At 36.5% G+C, this 19,847-nt stretch overlaps 1 protein-coding gene across 8 annotated transcripts in view; it reads right to left on the bottom strand.

The window, feature by feature from the left end:
- DMD (dystrophin) overlaps positions 1-19,847 on the bottom strand; it is a 2,057,113-nt gene that overhangs the window by 807,135 nt on the left and 1,230,131 nt on the right. For all 8 annotated transcript variants that reach the window (XM_041741334.1, XM_041741335.1, XM_041741332.1 and 5 more), the window contains one exon: positions 15,782-15,957. In XM_041741334.1, coding sequence (XP_041597268.1) covers positions 15,782-15,957 — 176 coding nt within the window. The remainder of the gene's footprint in view (positions 1-15,781; positions 15,958-19,847) is intronic.

Consider the following 19,847-nt stretch of genomic DNA (forward strand, 5'->3'; position numbering starts at 1 on the left):
AACAAACAAAAAAGCAAAGTAAAAATATAAACACAAAAGTACCATGCTATTTACTTCCAAAGGAAATAAACACAAGTGGACAAAGAGGGGATTATTGCCCAGCATTTAGTTAGCAGGTTTATTTAATTGGCCAACTTCAACTCCAATTACTTAGTTTCCACTGTGCAGTGGAAAGGTTAATTGGCAAGAAAATAACAAACGTATCAGGAAACAAGCTATTTTTGTCATGAGTAGACTGATCATTTTAAAAATCATCTACTGATTCATAAAGGTAGAGTTTGGTGCTCACATGAAATCCTAATAAAAATATAACTGATATTCTTCACTGAGTTACATCCGCAAAAACCAACTCCAGCAACAAAAGATTGCCGAACAGTAATTCTAATCTTAATTCACATTTCTTGATCTCTAATGGGCACCAACACATTCACAGTTACAGAACATTCCAGAAATTCCATTTCTTTTCATTTCTTTTATATCTATCAACTGCTTCAGAATCTTTCAAGTTTTGAAACTCCACAAACCAAACACACATTCAAGGATTCTCTTGTCCTTTTTATTTTGCAGACCAACTTTGCCTCCTTTTCTAGTTCCCCTTACTCAGGCTTCTCTAGCCTTTTTTCTTTACTAATTACCCAAATTCTCCATCATTAAAAATTCATGAATAATCAAAGATAGTATTATCCCTAGATACTGGAGGAAACACAAATCTGAGAAGATACAGGCTTCAGCCTCATTAATTGGCTGAAGGAGAGGTAATAAAGGTAGGGGGGACACTCACTTGTTATTTTGTCTTGTCCCTGCTGTCCTTTGTCAGCTGTTTTGTTCACTTAGGTAAAAATGATCATAATGGTAGAGGTATGGGTTTGGGGTCAGAATCACTGACATTTAGTTCTTAATCGTTCTATAATTTTGATTAGCCTTGGTCAAAAATCTTAATCTTTTTGAGCCGCAATTTGATAATTTGTGTAACAGACATAAGAATACTGCTATCCATCCATTGCTTACCATGTCACAGTAAGGTGAGAGGAAGAAGATTATGAAGATTATGAAGATTAATGGGGAAACATTTGTAAAACTCTTAAAGACCATTTTTTAGCATAAGCACACAAAACTTAGTGTCATTACTATTTTTTACAGATCTTATTTATTTGTTTGAGAGAGAGAGAGAGAGAGCTTGCAAGGGGAGGGGCAGAGGGAGAGGGACAAGTAGAGTCTGTGCTGAGCATAGAGCCTGATGTGGGGCTCCATCCTGTGACTCTGAGATTCTTACCTGAGCTGAAATCAAGAGCTGGTTGCTCCACTGATTGAGCTACCTAGGCATCCCCTAGTGTCATTAATATTAACTCTTATAACTTCCAAATTTCTTGCTTGGGCAAACACATAGATAGTGATACCACTCACGGTAGATTTTGTGAAAGAACAGAACATATTTAGCATTGGATATAATGATTTTTGAGGTGGCTTCCAGACATGGAAGATGAAATGCCCCATTAGAGGCTAGACATGTATGTCTAATCTGGAGCCAATATTGAGCTGAATATTAAATTTAGAGTCCAAAATCAAGTGGAACAGACTACTTATCTGCATATTCCATGATCCATTCTTCCCTTCTTGTCCAGAACAGGAATCCAATGTTTACCTACCCAGCTCAGAGACTATGGTCATGAGAATCAATTCAGACTAATGAGATGTAAGGAAGAGTGTTATATGGGCTTTCTGTGCAGTCCCCTAAAAGGGTAAAGGCATACCCATTCTCTCTTCTTCCCAATCCTGCAGTCTGAAAAGCAGATGTGATAGCTGGAGAGCTAAAAGTCATCTTGGATCATGAGGATAAGGGTGTTATCAAGGATGGAAGATTTTGAGACAGAAGGAGTCTTGGTTTTTGACATCATAGAGTAATGATGCCAGTCTACCTTGTTGCAGATTACTTTTATACATGATAGATGGATACACTTCTGTCTTATTTCAATCATATTATTATTATTATTATTATTATTATTATTATTATTTTACCTCTTGGTTTGATTTCTAAATGATATAGGGAGAGCTAACATCTGTGGCTATGGATAACAACCAGGGAAAGTATATAGGTTAAGAGGATAAGGTTGAGGAAAGGTCACTTAGAAACATCAGGATTAAGGGAAGATGAAAGGAGGAGTACAGTTAAGACATAAATTATGCAGAAAAGTAGAAATAAAATCAGATGAAATAAATGACATGGAGACAGCAAGGTGGGACAAATCACTAAGATGGAAAGTCAGTTAATGCCAGGTAGCCTACAGTGGTACTGAACTACAGGAGATCACTGATGGCCTTGCCAAAGATATCAGCAGAGTAGTGGTGGAGACCAAGAGCAAACAAAACAAAACAAGACAAAACAAAGAAACAAAACCAGATAAGAGGGGTGCCTGGGTGGCTCAGTTGGTTATACATCTGCCTTTGGTTGAGGTCATGATCCCAGGGCCCTGGGATGAGCCCTGGATTAGGCTCCCTGCTCAGTGGGGAGTCTGCTTTTCCCTCTTCCACTGCCTGCTGCTCTCTCTGCTTGTGCTCTCTCTAATAAATCTTTTTAAAAACCCAGATAAGATAAATGAGAACATGTGAATTTAAGTATTAGTGACTATGAAGAGAATAATTCAAATGGGAATCATAACTAGGAAAGGGAAGTAAGAGACCTTTCTCATCTTTGGCTGCCCAGAATCTGAATACCCTATACCTGTAGTGGTAATTCCAAGATCATTATGTAATCAAATGCAGGAAGTTCAGTTTTCAAATCTGGAATGAGTGACAAAAGAACTCCAAGGTACTCTTTCCAATTCTTGCCAATGGCACCGGCATTCCTCACTTCCTATCTGCAGTGGTGAAGTGGTTTCTGAGGGCATGTAGATCCAGGATGTGATCTGGACTATACAGTTCCTGAAATGGAGACTCTCCTCTGCCTTTTGTTCGTCCTGGGGTTGGTGTTCTAGCCTTCTCTTTGGCAATGGGAGCAGGTCTTTATCCTTCTCATAAAGTTGGATTCGGCTGATATTAAGCAGAACTGGATTCTGTTTTTCACAGCTAAGAACTCCGTCAAGTACAGTAGAACACATTATGAAAGAAGTATTTTTAATTTACTTTCTAATCTGGGAGCTACAAATGTTTACTTGGTTAGGGATGGGAGGCCAGTAGAGAAAGGGTAAGGATATACTTATGCTAGTGTGCATTTGGGGGGGAGAGAATAATTAATGGGTCCAGGTTCCTATAAGAGATAAGGCTTTCTTCTAAAAACAAGAAGGAAATAGTTGCACATTCACCATTATAATAGTGGAAAATTCTTAGATTAGCAGCTCACACGTGTATGGTGTTTTCCATTTTAGAGAGGGCTTTTAAAAACATATTTATCAGGGGATCCCTGGGTGGCTCAGTGGTTTAGTGCCTGCCTTTGGCCCAGGGCATGATCCAGGGGTCCTGGGATCGAGTCCCACATCGGGCTCCCTACGTGGAGCCTGCTTCTCCCTCTGCCTGTGTTTCTGCCTCTCTTTGTGTCTCTCATGAATAATTAATTAATTAATTAATTAAAACCCCATATTTATCATAGTAGAGAAATATATTTTAACTCATATTAACCAATGTGAAAAAGTGCTTATTGTGATAATTTTAGATTTATATTAATGGCCAAACTGATAACTGAGAATTAGTAAAATAGAAGAGCCTTGTTCAAAAAAATATGATAATAGAGTCACACACATATGGAAGGCATGCTTTAATTATATTAAATCCAGGGAAGGAATCAAAGTGATCAACACATTTTTATCTCAGGACTTGAGTTTTTTTTCCTTTGTGCAGAAAGGTAATCCACTGACACACAGATAGTGTGTTTGTTTTTAGCAGTATGAAGGTTTGCAATCTAACCAAAAGTACTATAGAAATGATTGCTTGTAGGAAGACCTGTCTCACAGGATAGGCTCCGATGGTAGACAATACAAGTTTCCTCGGCAACAAGGAAAACAAAAAACTCACAAATGCCCTTTGGCCTGTTTTAAGACATTGCTGGCTTCCGGGTGTAGCTGCTGTACAAACGGACAACAGACAAATGTTAGACAGCAATAACTTTAAAGGGAGAGGGAATTCACAGGCTCTCAAGCAAGGGAATTCTAGTCTCTTCACCTATGGTCTCACTAGGTATTGACCATTTGCATTTCACTGAACACCATATCCATGTTATTTTTTATTTTTATTTTTTAAAGAGTTTTTATACATTTGAGAGAGAAAGAGAGACAGAGAGAGCACAAGCAGGGGGAGAGAGAGAGGGAGAAGCAGACTCCCCGCTGAGCAGGGAGCCTGGTGTGAGGCTTGATCAAGGAAGATTTTGTATCTCAAGCCTTTTTCTGGGGTAGGATAAAAGGGCCTTGCAAGGTTTCAGATAGTTAAGATTTGGAAGCACATAGGCCCTTTTGATAGCTGAGCTCAGGGTGAAATGAAGAGGTTGAGGCTGGCAGCAGGGTGATTCAAGTTTTAGAGTATTTTAGACTAAGGATGATAAATGTCTGAGCAGAATAAAACTCATAAAGATGTGACAGATTTAAGATCCTCAGCAGGTCAAAATAAAATGACTTGGTAATTGATTAGATGAGATGGGGGTGATGAAGGGAGGGCTCTAGGATGATCCCTTACCCACATTTCTGGCCTGGGGAACTGGCTGAATTAAATGCATTAGCTAGGATAGGAAATACAAGGGGGAAAACCCAGATAGAAAGAGAGATACAAATCAGACCTACAGACTTCAACTTGGGATATGATAGGTTTGAGGAGCCTGTGTAACATCTAAAACAAGATGTTCAGAGAACATCTATTTGGATGTGTAAGTCTGAACATTGGGAGGAAGACAAAGCTGTTGAAGACACTGAACCTTTTTTTTTTCCCCAAAGGAAAGATGGTAGCAATTCCCAGTCAACTAACTCAGTGAGATTCCCTTCTTACTTCATTGACTTATTAGCTGATAAACAAAGCAGAGTTCCCAGGGTACATATTAATAAGTGATACTGTGGAGAAGGAGTTCAGGTGGCAGGAAGCCACTGTGGCAGTTAAGTACTATAACTAATGAACTGAGGTAATATATGTAATCTCCATGGTGCAGAGGCTACCTCCCTTTAACTATTATAAGTCAGAAGGATTGGTAAACAGAATGTTGGGGATTATATCTGGAGAATATATCAATTGTAACATACAGGAAACTAAGCTCAAAATTCCCATTCTATTGATTACAGACCAGAGATGTCCCCATGTCCCTATATATGTATGGGACACCCTGTAAAAGAAAGGATGTCTACAAGCATATTTAAAGCACCTAGGGCACCTAGGTGGCACCTAGGTGGCTCAGATGATTAAGCATCTGCCTTCAGCTCAGGTCAAGATTAAACTTGATTAGAATGAGTAGATAGGTAGTCTTGGGAAAAAATGTTAAATTGAAGGGATTATATAAAGTTGTTTAAACATATTCAAACATTTTATATTCTTTTAGAGCATTGTTGCCTCTAATTCACTACTCATTTGGTATGGGGTCTAAGCCTTCCTGAAGTAAGGATCCAGTGACTGAAGTTCAGCATACTCTGTCTTATATAAAACAGTCCTACAATTCATCACCTATGACTTTCAGTCTTGGTTTCTTCAAAGTAGAGTAAGTTTTAGAGAGATCAGAAAGTATCTAAATGTAAAAATCTTCCTTATTTTTGTGTTTTCTATTCTCTACTCCTAATAGTTTCCTCATCTATATCTAATTGAATATTTTTTCCTGATCATTTTTATCAAGTCTTTCAAAGCATTAAACTTTAGTTTTCACAGAAACCATAATTCTTTCTCTTTGCATTCTTATTTTATTAGTTTGTGTAATATTTCATTCAAGAATAAATATAAAAACAAGAATAACTTGTATTATACCAGTTGGAAACAACACACAGTTGGCTCTTGGAAATGCTACTCTCAAGTGGTGGGAAGCAAGGTACATGGTTCCAATAAGGCTGCTGAAAAAACTCTGAGTAACCTTCAAAAACATATATAGGTTACTAATATCCAGCATTGAGTTTAGGATAAAAATTGGGCAGTTGGTTTTACATATAGAATGATAAGCTCAGGATAATAACATCTAAATGAAGATTTAAGAGACCTTCTCTATTCTAAAATGAATGTAGTCCTTCAACATAGCCTACTTTTTTTTTGTTGCACTAATTTTACTAATGTCACCTTTTCTCTCTGGCATGTCCATCCATTCATTCATTTGACTCCTGCCATCCTTCAAGGCTCATCACAGAGATCATTCCCCATTAGAAATTCTAACTCCTACCTCCCCAGGCCCATAAGAATTCATAGGCCATGAATAAAGTATAACCATGTGTGTATCTATAGAGAATGATATTGTTCATACCAGCCCATGCAACAGCATGTTTGGCTCCAGCTAGTCAGTTTCATTAGAGTTTGCCAAGTTGTAAAGAATAAAATATGACATAAAAAGATTAACTACAAAGCTAATTTTCATAGTCTTTTGATGAAGAATTATGAATGTCCTTGAAAGCTTTTCAAGAGTCATCAGATAACAGATGGGAAGAGACCAGATTTTCCATAGACACCTGTGGATAATAATATATGTATGATCCTCTTTGATCAATCTAAAAATAACTCTTTGATGATATGGATTGCAAAGTAAAATATCTTGTGCTTATAGATTGGATGAAAATAAAATACCCAGTCTCAAGACTAATTTCTTCTTATTTCACCTAGAATTTATTAGTTGTGATACAGTAAAACTGAGGTAAACACATGTACAAAGTATTAGAATCAATGAGTTTCTTTTTGACATATTAGCTATAGAAGTTAAAGTCATTTGTCTCTTATGAGTATTAAATTCAGAAGAATACTGAAAACACGAATTATTAACCCAACTACTTTAAGATTATAATTGATCTAGTCCAATTTCCAGAAGAAAAGATGATCCATGAAAATGTGTTAATTATTAAAAAAACATTTAAAAAATAGTTCTGCCTCTGTACATCTATTTTTAACCTATGTAGCAGGCCAAGTGTAGAGATTTATAATCCTAGTGTAATTTGGGGTTTTCTTGTTTTGTTTTTTCTTTTTCGTTTCTTTTTAAAAATTTTATTTATTTATTGGACAGAGAGAAAGCATTAGCAGGGGGGAGGAGCAAGGAGACAGAGAGAAGGAGGCTCCCTGCTGTGATGTAGGGGCTTCATCCCAGGCCCCCCGGGATCATGACCTCAGTCAAAGGTAGATGCTTAACTGACTGAGCCACCCACATGCTCCATCATAGTGTAATTTGAATGTGAATTTAAAAAATCTTAGAATTTAAACTGAGAACATGTTTTCTGGTTATCAAAACGGACTAGAGCTTCTGCTAAGTACTGTGGGCTCTAGAGATGATAATAAAATATTGCCTTGCCCGCATGAAGCTTTGAATCTTGCCAAGGAAGATAAAATACATGTGGGTTTGATACCTGATAGATACATAAAATGTAATGTGTTATAAAAAGGAGCAAGAAGAACTTAAGACAAAAATTGCCTCTGCTTGAGAAAAGGAAATAGTACTCACTGAGAAAGACCACTTCTGTTGGGTAGGCCTTCGAGAGAAAATTATGAGAGGCAATTCAATCTGGAAAAGTAAATGGTTTTGGCAAAAGCTGAAGGACAGAAAACTTCAGGTCATTTTATGCTTGGGACACAAGCTGAAATAATGAGTATGATGGATAACATGTCTGGAAAGATAGGTCAGGACAGGTTCTATGTCCTATCCCCTTGCTACAAAGCATGGCCAGCTAAGGGAAAGGGCTTGCCAAATGAAACGCTGATGGGCAGAAACTGGAAGTATATCCAGAGAATACCAAAGGTCAAAGCTAAGATCAGTAAGGCAAAATTGCATCTAGAGGAGGGATGCTAGAGTCTGACTTTTAGCGTTTATATCCTGGTTAAAATAATTGCTAGTTATGTGATCTTGGGCAAAAACTTGAGCAGACTGTGCCCCAACTGCCCTTCTGTAAACATGAATATAAGAATAGAGTTGTTAATGAAGAGTATATGGGCTATGTAAAGCACTGGGAACTGTACCTGACAATACTTTTAAAAAGGATTTTATTTATTTATTCATGAGACACACACACACACACACACACACACACATACTCACACAACAGAGGCAGAGACATAAGCAGAGAGAGAAGCAGGCTCCATGCAGGGAGCCTGATGTGGGACTCAATCCTGAGACCCCAGGATCACAACCTGGGCTGAAGGCAGACACTCAACCGCTGAGCCACCCAGGCATCCCACACACCTGACAATATTAAGTGCTGTCACCACCACTACCATTATATGAACATCTATATGAAGTATTATAAGGCTAATGTCAATGGGAAAACAGTTGATATAAATGACTGAGGTGGGACAGGTATGGCAAACTGAAGAGTAAGCTTGCTTGCCCAAACCAGCATTTCTCAAACTTGAACGTTCAGATCAAACACCTAGGAGTCTTGTTAAAATGCTGACGATGATTTATTAGATCCTGCATTTCTCAGCAACTCCCAGGTAATGTCTGTTCTAGTCCAGAGACCACACTCTGAGGAGCAAGTCTGAAACACCTCTTACTCAGATGCAGCTGGATTATGCCTTGAGAGAACGTGGGGATGAGGGCATAGCAGCCAGATCTAAGTTTTCAAAAGGAGAGAGGAGTCTCTCTTTTATTTATTTATTTATTTTTTTTAGAAAATATGAAGCCTCAGGTGTGTCTGGTTGGTTCAGTCAGGTAAATCATAATCCCAGAGTCCCGGGATTGAGCCCTGCATTGGGTTCCTTGCTCGACAGAGAGCCTGCTCTCCCTCTAACCCTCCCCTTTCTCATGCTCTCTCTCTCTCACTCTCTCAAAGAAATAAATAAAATCTTTTTTTAAAAGTAAAGAAAATATGAAGCCTCTTGATGTTTAAATGCTGGCAATTATTCCAAAAATAATGCCTATGTAATAACATGGAATAATTTCCAAGCTGGATTCCACCTGGGCACTCAGTCTGCAAACTTTGGCTGGCAGAACAGGGAGCCACGGTCAAAGGTGTTGGTGAGAAACCAGGGAAGTTCAAGTACATAGCAAGTAGACTGGAGTTAGGGCTGACAAGATCCTGGGGGTAGAGTGGGAATGTGTGAGAAGGCTTTCAGCTCTGGTTTAACATAGTAGGTTTGCAGGGTCCATTGAAAAGATACCATGCATTATAAAGAGATTTCTAAGTCATATTAAAATTTTTGGTTTTCATTTTGTAGGAAATAGGGTACTACTCTACAGAAGGCTATTTTGGTTAGGGGAGCCTGAATTAAGAGACAAAATTAAAGAAGACTTAAGGGAAAACAGTTGTCTCACAAAGAGTGCATAGAGTATATGAATTGCTAATGGAGATTTTCAAGAAGAGGTCCTACTAGGCCTACTTTAATGAATTAGATAAGGCTCATTTCTAATTAACAGCATCCATTTGCATGCAAACAATGAACTAAGGTCTTTAAAAAACAATTTCTTCCCTTAAGTACATTTAGGAATGTTTCCCATTAGCTTATTTACACCATTAATTTGCTTGGCAAACTAGCATAGATTATATTCAGGTAAACTTTGGTTCAAAAAATCAAAAGTAGAAGCATTGAAATGAATAAGAAGTTAAAAATTTTACATGAGTCTTGCACAATAAGAGCTTTTAAAGAGACCTCGCCTGACTTTGAACTTTGATGTATAACTGAAACAGATTTTTGTGTTCTTAGTTAAGGAGCATGAAAACATTTTCCCTTAGGACTGCTTGCCAGAAAGATGCCAGTATTCCTTTCAGAAAGGGTTGCTGCCCACATTTTGGTTTCCATATACCATTTCCCACTAAAAGAAATCAGAGGTCCTTGGAGAAACAGTTGACTCCACACCTGGGGCAGGGAAAGTACAAGGTGAGCATGGGGCATTTATGCCATCAAGCCTCAAGTGAGGCTTGAACAAGCTCCCACTGGTCAAATTTAGTAAAGGTGAGAATATCAACAAGAAGAATAACTATAATTTATTGTAACATATTGAGTAAGTAAGAATTCATAAATCCAATCTGATATCAAGAAGAAAGGTGAAATTTCTTTTTAAACAGAAGAAATCAGCTTGTAGGATCATGTCAGAATTCAGGCAATGTCACCATTTTGCATCTCCTGTAGTGAGCAAGGGAAGGATCATCAAAAGATATTAAAGCCATTAGATGACTTACTAATTTCAAAAAAATGATACATTACAGCTCAAGATCTGATGGCCACCACCTAAACTAAGTGACCAGACGTAGCATGGGACTACCTCATATGGTGACCTCCTGATGTGATCCGAAGCACACACCATCTTTTATGAAGTATTCTTGCCAAAAATATTTGACTTGCATCTTTTCAAGTCTCAACATCCAGTTTACCAACAATACAGATAATAGAGAACAAGTTAAATGACATAATGAAGGAAAAAATTAGATAAATCCAGAAAGGCGAGATTTTTTCTTGAGGACATTGTACCAGAGTCTGTCAAATGTCAGTATCAGTTAAAAAGAAAACTAAAGTGGAAGAGCTATTTTACACTAAAAGAGACTGAAGAGGGACACCTGGGTGGCTAAGTCGGTTGAGCGTCCAACTCTTGGTTTTGGATCAGATCACGATCTCAGGGTTGTGAGATGGAGCCCTAAATTGGGTTTCACACTAGGCGTGTAGTCTGCTTGGGATTTTCTCTCTCCCTTTGCCCCTCTCTCTGCTTGTGCTCTGTCTCTCTCTAAAATAAATAGATAAAAATATTTATAAATAAATAAGACTGATGAAACCTAATAACTGAAGGAGATCATAATTTGCCATTTAGGTGTAAGAATTATTTTGAGCAGAAGGCAACTGAGAAATAGCAGACATAGGAAAAACTCTATCCAGTGTATTTCTGCCTTAAGGCAGGGCATATGCTTCCCCTTGTGAGGGTACCCTCCCTCTCCTTTTCTGGACCAGGAAGAGCAAATCACTTTTTATCACTGGAGACAGAAGCATCAACTTGAATCTACTTATTACTGAAATATCCTTGTCTTCCATTAGTTTCCCCATATATTTGCCTTCCTGCAACCTATCACCCCTAGAAGCCCAAACCCCTTTCCTTTGTCTTTTTACCTCCCTACAATTTAATCACTTTGTTAAAATGATATTTAAGCTCTTAAGGTCTATGACTTCTTTGGGATTTTCACCTCTTTCATATGAAGCCTCTCGTACCACATTAAAACATTAACACCAAATAAAATTTGTATGCTTCTTTTCCTATTAATGTGTCTTCTGTCAATTTAACTGGCAGTCTCCAGATACTAAAGCTAAGAGGGTAGAGGAAGAAGGTTTCTTCCCCCTCTCCTACAAAACCAAATGCAATACATAAAACATGGTGGGACATTGGCATGAAAAATTCAAAGAAAAATATGAAATACATTTTTGAGTCATTCAGTCAGTTTGAATATGGGCAGGATATTAAATAATAATTTGGTATTACTTTTAATTTTCTTGAGCATGGTAAACAAACATGGCTATATATGGCATGCTGTTATTCTAAGGAAATGCATGGTGAAGTATTTAGGTGTGCAGCATAAGGATGTTTATAACTTATGCAAATGTTAAAACAACAAAAAATGTGTGTGTGTGTGTGTGTGTGTGTGTTATTCCCTGTATTAAATAAAAGCACATATGGGGGAGGTGGGGAGAGGGAGGATAAAGAAAACAAAAATGGCAAAAATTAGCTTTGAATCTAGGGGTTTAGGAGAATGGGTATTCTTTATGCTACCTTTTTCAACTTTTTTATATATTTGTAATTTTTTATTAAAGTGTTGGGAAAAGAAAAATTTCAAGCAGTATATTCAATCAGGTGACATTTAAATTAGAATTCTTATTCATATATATATATATATATATATATATACACACACACACACACAATAATTGCCTTATCTCTACAATGGTAGAAACAACACCATATTTGCCTAAAGGGAAAAAAGAGATCAAATCTTGAGATCATTTTTTATTGCTATGGATTCTGATTCAAGTTTCCTCAATTTAGGGATTCTACTTCCCATCACCTTGCTGCCCTCTTCCATTTAATCTTTTATCAATTGATATTATTCTATCAACTGATATTATTCTAAGTAAAATAGCATCCCTTATGTTGTCAGCTATTCATTGCCCAAAGGCGTGCCTACCCACATTCCCTTGACTGGTACATCTCCTGGAATACTCCAGAAAAAAAGGAGTGTATGATGTTAGTGATGACATCATCAACGGGACTGAGATCATAGAACATGATAATGAGATCTGGGCAGATAAACAGCTGGCTAGAAATAGATATTAAGATTCTTTTTTTTTTTTTTTTACTATGGCATGGAGCCCTCTGGCAATCTGGTGAAGCCCGGGACTCTTCTCAGAATCAGGTTTTTAAGTCCAGAATATAAAATACCCAGAACTTTCAATATAATCACAATTGTATTGAAATATAGATATAAAACTACTAGAAAAAAATGTTCATGACATAGCAATACATGTGCTTATTTATCTTATTTATTGTTAACACATTAATAAGATCTTGTGGAAGATCTGATAACTAGTAGTTTTGAAGAGTGAGAACAATGAACAATACTTTGAGATGTCTGTAACACTATTGAAATATAAAAATACCTGTGATTTCACAGGTACTGCTAGTATTACTCTGGCTTGTTGCCTTTATTCAAAGTGGAAGAAAACAATTTCTACTAGAGGTTGGTAAAAACAAAGAGGTAATTTTTTCCCTATCCAAGTTCATGGCACTCCTTGAATTCTACCAATGGACCTGTGCTTACAAATCTTTGTCCATAGGCTTGCTTTGTTTTAACCTATGACTTCCTTTATGGTTGATAAATTTTCATTTGCATCTTCTTCATTTACAAAGACCACTTTGGTGGCTAAGCCATCATTAAGCTCATTATACTGTCATGCTTAAACCTATAGATGTTATCTAGTTCCTCTGCTACATAATTGAGGCAACAGTGAATTTTCTACCTTAAATTGTACACCTAATTGACTGCATTTTATAATTCATTTGTTTCCAACATAAACTAACCTTAATGGATGTCCACTGCTATTTGAATTTGTTCTGGGAATTTTCTACTCATATTTCTGATATCTTACATTTTCAAAGAGAAGGGTTTAAAATAATGTAACTTTAAGGCTCCAGACAGTTTTTACAGACTTTTTTTTTTTTTTTTGCTTAAATTGTGTACTTTCTTTCATATGTGTACATGGACTAAAAAGATGAAATATTTACAACAGCTGCATTTAAAACCCATTGCAAGCTGAGAATACTGATGTCAACTTGAATAGTCATCTTATTTTTCACCTGTGCAATAAATAACTTCTATTTCCCGCTGACTTCTCCTTGGGTTGCAGTGAAAGCATGCCATTGATTAATAATAGTTTCATGATTACAGCTCTCCCACAATTGTTAGGTTAACATATTCTTTATAATTTTTTTACCTTTATTTGCTACTGGATGCTTGGAAACAGCTGTTAGTGTATTGGTAGAAAATGTACTTCTATTTTATTACTTTTTTTTTACATTTCATAAAATTTAAATGATACAAAAATCCTAAGGAAGTATGCCACAAACCTGATCTCAGTGGAAATTTAAATATGCTAACATTTATTTTTAAAATGTAGCATGAAGTAGACAACTTTAAAAACCAAGTTAAAAAAAAACCTCAAGGAAGCTGATCTTGACTTTTTTAAGCATAAAAGTGCAATATTTAATGTAGGTCAAAATGTTTAAATGGGAGAAATATTTCCAACACATTACAGCCAAACCCTTAGCTGTAATTAACCTACAATTTGTGTAATATTTCACCACAGTGTCAGCATATACCACTTTCTTAACAACTTAGAAGGATCTAAAATTTTAGAGCTTATTTGGCATAATGCCCTATCTTTATAAGTTCTGATTTTTATTTAGAAGTCAGTAACAGATCAATTTTTCACCTGAATTTTAAAAAACTTGTTATCGGAGAAAATACTAACATGTTGTATTTAAACATTACATAGGGATCCCTGGGTGGTGCAGTGGTTTGGTGCCTGCCTTTGGCCCAGGGAGTGATCCTGGAGACCCGGGATCGAATCCTACGTCGGGCTCCTGGTGCATGGAGCCTGCTTCTCCCTCTGCCTACGTCTCTGCCTCTCTCTCTCTCTCTCTGACTATCATAAAAAAAATAAACATTACATAAGTAGGATATTTAAAAATGAGGAATAATACTTTATATATAATAAAGAAAAAAATAATCTTACAACTCATTTAATCTACTTTTTGATTTCAAGTTATTAATTTTGAGAGCATGACATTCAATGTTCTTAATCTTCTCATTTGTTAAGATCTTATTTTAGATTGGATTGACTTTAGTTCAGAAATGATTTTATGCAGGTTTAAACCTGCTCATAGTATAAGCATATCCGTTATTTAAGTGATGGTATAGTTGGTGTTTAATGGAGAAATTTCAACGTGGGAAAAAAAGTATATGATTTTCCCGAGGAAGCAGTTACACCACAAAGTTTAGATCTTTATTTTATGTCATCTATATAAAAATTACAATATTTTCTAAGCCAGGGTCTAAAATAACAATGTTTTTAGATGATGCTATCATTTTTAAACTTTATCAAGATTTGTGTGTGTGTGTGTGTGTGTGTGTGTGTGTGTGTGTGTGTGTAGGTCAACTAATGCATCCCTTTTGTAGAGGAATATGAATTCTATCTATGTTTTGAATGATGCAACGGGAGTAAAGGCGCCAAGAGGAGGTGGGTAAAGACAATGGACCTAATTCTGAAACCTTTCTAATACATCCTCACCAAAGACATTCATCAATGAGTTGTCTTAGCTTTCTGAATATTAAAATCCACCTATTATGTAGATGATAGGTATGAAGCAAGAGCTTGGCAATAAAAGAGAGTTTTCATTGTTCAAAACAATAGTCTCATTTGGTAAGTAAAGGCCAAGTCCTCCCTTATGAAACAGGCAACATTAGCATCAACAACTGGAAGCATAATACAAAATTCCATTTATAAAAATATCTATGCCTTCCGAGTGTAGCAGCATATATTTGGCTTTCTGTGCTTTCAGGATCTTCCAAGAGAAAGTTAAAAGACAACTGAATTCAATGATAACTTTTCTGGTTTTTTTTCCCCTTTATTTTTTAATGTTTAATTCCCCCCCCCCCTTTAGATTTGACCATTGTCAGCCCAAGTCCCTCTTCAAGCATATACTGATAAATGTAGTGGAATTAAAAAGTTAATAGTACCATCCCGGTTTTTAGCATCATAGTCACATTTTGTAGCTGTTAAAAAAAATCTAGCCAAATAGCAGTCATTCCTATAAAATAGTCATTTATAATTTCCTTTGGTCATCTTCTTTAAAATAAATGAGACCCAGCTTGTTAAAATTGGAATATACTGAAGATACTCATCTTTGAACAATCTCGTGATATTTAAAAGAAACTTGAAAGTTTAAAATAGCAGCAAAAGCACTGTCTATTGCACTAGCAACAGCTACATGTTTCAGTACATGAGAAACAGAAAACAAATTCATTATTGCTACTGATGAACAGCGGAGGAGCTCCTTAATCTTGGTTCCTTTCACCCTGGTTACAATCTTTCACAGAGTCTTTTTTAGAGGACAGCTTAAATAGCTCTGCTAAAATTTTAGAATTCCTATTTTTAACTGTCATCCTACCTCTTTTTTCTTTCTGCCAGCTGTTTGCAGACCTCCTGCCACCGCAGATTCAGGCTTCCCAGTTTTTCTTGGAGAATACTGGCATCTGTTTTTGAGGACTGTTGAATTATTTCTTCCCCAGTTGCATTCAATACCCTGACAACAGTTTGCCGCTGTCCAATGCCATCCTGGAGTTCCTGTAAGATACCAAAAAGGCAAAACAAAAATGAAGCCCTACGTCCTTTTATTTGAGAAAAGATTTAACAATGTGCTACCACATGTGGTTTCTACCGCGAGAGAAAAGAAATAAAAACGCTCCATGTGAAAGTTTCTCTATGAAACTGACATGTCTCTATCCAAAGGCTACAAGACAGAAAGACACCTTTTATGTGTCAGTAAAAAAGCACCCTCTCAGTTCAGCTCCAGTCTTTCTATTTGTAAGGCTTGTCAGCTAGACGATGTTATAATGTCCTACAAATCAATTAGTTGGAAACCTTCTCAAGAGCAAATTCGATTTCTTGTCCCCACAAGGATGTTCCATGTTTAATAGTCTATGAAGTGTTGTAAAATTTCAACATGAAAAAAGTATTTGGATTTCTTAATGACAGTCGATAGGAGAGGTGAAAAAGAACAAACATAGTTTAGTCAAAGTATTTTAAAAAAAAACCTCTAGAGATATTTAAACAAAAATTCATTGCTATATTACAAGGAAATTTATTCCAAATTTGTTTCCATCAAGGTATTTTGCATTATAAAACTACATAAAACTGAAAATTAATTGCTTTCAGGGGCAGCCTATCAAAAAATCCCTAAGGTACAGTGATAAATTTAAAAACAATCTATAGCCACCAGAACAGTTTTATGAGTCACATGGTGTCAAGATTAAATATCTTCTACTTTCTATCCAGAATGAAATTTTAAGAGTATCAGAAAAAGGGTGTCATTAAAAAAGAAATTAGTACAACCAAATATACGTAGAAACAAAAATGCTTTTACCATAACATAATGCTTTAAAAAAAAGATGATCCAGAATGTTTTAGGCAATTAAAATAATCCAGTACTAAATCTGAAGGTTAGAAAATGAAATAATCTGAGAACTTGCGATCCCTACCATGTTTAAATCAAAAGGACTAAAAAAAATTAAATAAATAAATAAAAAATAAAAAGGACTTACAAATCCTATGTACCAATAGGATGCAGTATGCAGAACACTTTGCTGATAGATGTGATTCTCATAATCTAATATTCTTTTATTTCCCTATCTTTTGAGCCAATACCAAGGACATAGTAAACCCTAGTTCATACTTGCCAAATAAATGAATGGATGCATGTCTTCTGAGACTGGGTCAAATCTCTCTAAGATTCTTACTGCACATAAAGAATTTTTTTCTACTAATTTTGTGTAATTGTATTTTGAATACTAGAATTTCTGATAGTATAACTCTAATAGTTAAAAGACTCAATTAATCAGAAAAAATGATAACAAGGCCATTATTCCAGAGACACAGTGCCCAAACGAATATAAAACTATTCAGCTATTCAAATGTTCATAAGCTTTCCTCACCATACTCCCTTAAATATAAATGAGATATGCTCTCGCAACCATGTGATATTTCCTTGCAACTAGTTGATTTTGCACCATTAGTTGAATTTCACTCTTTACCATCCATTCACAGCAGTGTTGCGCATGGCACTCACTTAGTAACACTGCTTAGTAACAGGTACACTCATTCATAACAAACTGTGTCTGTATTCCTATTACACCATACATTCACCAAGGTCAGAGACTGTGTCCTATTCACGACTGTGTCCCTAATGCTTAGTCCAGTATCGGGCACAAGGTTTCAGTAACTGTCTGTTGAATGAACACACGTATGTATAGATAAAGGAAGTGGGAGAGGAAAGAAGATATATAGTTTCATCATTGCCATGGACTCATTAGCATTAATACTTATCATTTGGCCTCCTAGGGACTCAAAGCAATGAGTTCAATGGTCTAGGTTTCGGGCAGTATGTAATCTAGCAGAACAGGTGAGACACAGTTGGGAAGGAAATTTGTTGTACTACATACAGTATAGAAAGTAAGATTCCTGGTGCCTGGGTGGCTCAGTGGGTGAGCGTCTACCTTTGGCTCAGAGTGTGATTCCAGGGTGCTGAGATGGAGTCTCATATCGGGCTCCCCATGGGGAGCCTGCTTCTCCCTCTGCCTATGTCTCTGCCTCTCTCTGTGTGTCTCTCATGAATGAATAAGATCTTTAAAGAAAGAAAAGAAAAGAAAAGAAAAGAAAGAGAAAGAAAGAAAGAAAGAAAGAAAGAAAGAAAGAAAGAAAGAAAGAACGATGCTCATAAATGATGCACTGTAAGAGGGATAATCTCAGTGATGAACAGGGGATGATTCGGAGGCAACGTGAAATATAAAGAAAGGGTAGACTTGAGAAACATGGAGGGTCAGGGGCATGAGGGGATGGCAGAAGGCAAGGGCTATGTTGTAGAATTTCTATGATCTGATTGGGAGTATGGATCCAGGCTCCATGTCGCCGTATGGGAGTGGCAGTTCAGAGAGAGGTACAGCCCTGGGTGTATCTTGGGCCGCGGCACAGAGAGGACTTCGCTTTTCATTATGGAGTTGGCAATGATTTGGATGGCAAAAGAAAATAACTTCAGTTTTAAGTACAGGAGTATCAGAGCCAGAGCTGCATTTCTGGGTAATTCTGAGGCAGAGTTCAGGCTGTTAAGACAGGGATGCAGGGAAAACACTAGGACAGGATTCTGGGAGATTGGTATCGAGGTAAGACTAGACTTTTGATAATGTTCCAGAAAGGGAAAGATTAAACCCAATACAGCGTCAGAGCAGAAGCTACAGGGGTTGCAAACTAGCTAGATCGTGCAATCACGTAGGACTACTGAAATGGGAAAAATCTTTGCCTAAAAGACACAAGTCAGGAAAGAGGAGAAAGATTAAGACTCTAATTTGCACCTTCAGTGGCATCCAATATCCAACCTATTAAAAAAATGCATGGAGTTCCTATTAGATTTGTGCTATAGCACTGCTACTCAAACTTCAAAGTGCAGAAGAATCTTCTAGAGAACTTGCCACACTGTTGATTCTGGTTCAGTGTGTCTGGGGATGGTCAGATACTCTCTACTTCTAACAAGCTTCATGGGGATGCCAATACTGCTGGTCAGAATGCCACACTGAGTAGTCAGGTGAGAGAATCTTTGTTGAGTAATCAAAGAATTCTTGTCTGTGGTTTATAATGCTATAAACCAAAGCTGTTTCAGAATTTTTATATCAGCCCCTTTGCCTTGTATTTTTGATCTTAGTCCTTCTACTTCATGGCTGATGGCTGCAGTGACTTTTATAACCCAATTGTAGAATCAACAAGGGTTTTATTATTTCTATTTCCCAGATAAGAGAGAGAATTGGATAGCTAAGAATAAGCAATCATTTAAAATTGTTAGATCTAAATCTCATTTATATAGAGTCCCAAACCAGGGCCTTCAGGTTTTTTAATTTTGTGAAAGAAGAGTTCATTAAATAGTATATTGCATTTGTGTGAGAAGATTTTGTAATCAGGAGAGGTATTTACAGTATATGATATACTTGAGGAGAGCTTTCAGTAATAAAGGGTAAGAGAGTGAAATAATGGATCAAAACAGGAAGTAAGAATTTTGTATGCAGTGTTTTACAGTTGGCCTCTGAGCTCGAAGAAGATAAAATGTGATGTAACAAATTAAATGTAAAACCTCAATCAACTTTATTCACTTAGGGAAAAACAAATCAATTTTAATTCTATAGCTTCTAAATATTTTAAGCACTAAATTATTCACCACCAGTGAAATTTCCAAGCTTTGATATCATACTAGTATTCTGTTGTCATACGCATCCTTATCTATTTCTCTGGCAATTAACATCTAGTTTTAGTTTTGGACAGAAAGAGAATCATAATTAAATCTATTGGATCATTCATCACAGTTAGAAAGCTTATTGTGTTTTGATTCTGATATGAAAGTATCATTCTTAATAAGGATTCCATATCAGACTTCCCCAGGGAACTTTTTCAAAATATAAAAGTCCAGAGTTCTA

The sequence above is a fragment of the Vulpes lagopus genome, chromosome X (assembly GCF_018345385.1).
Source record: "Vulpes lagopus strain Blue_001 chromosome X, ASM1834538v1, whole genome shotgun sequence".
Taxonomy (NCBI): Eukaryota; Metazoa; Chordata; class Mammalia; order Carnivora; family Canidae; genus Vulpes; species Vulpes lagopus.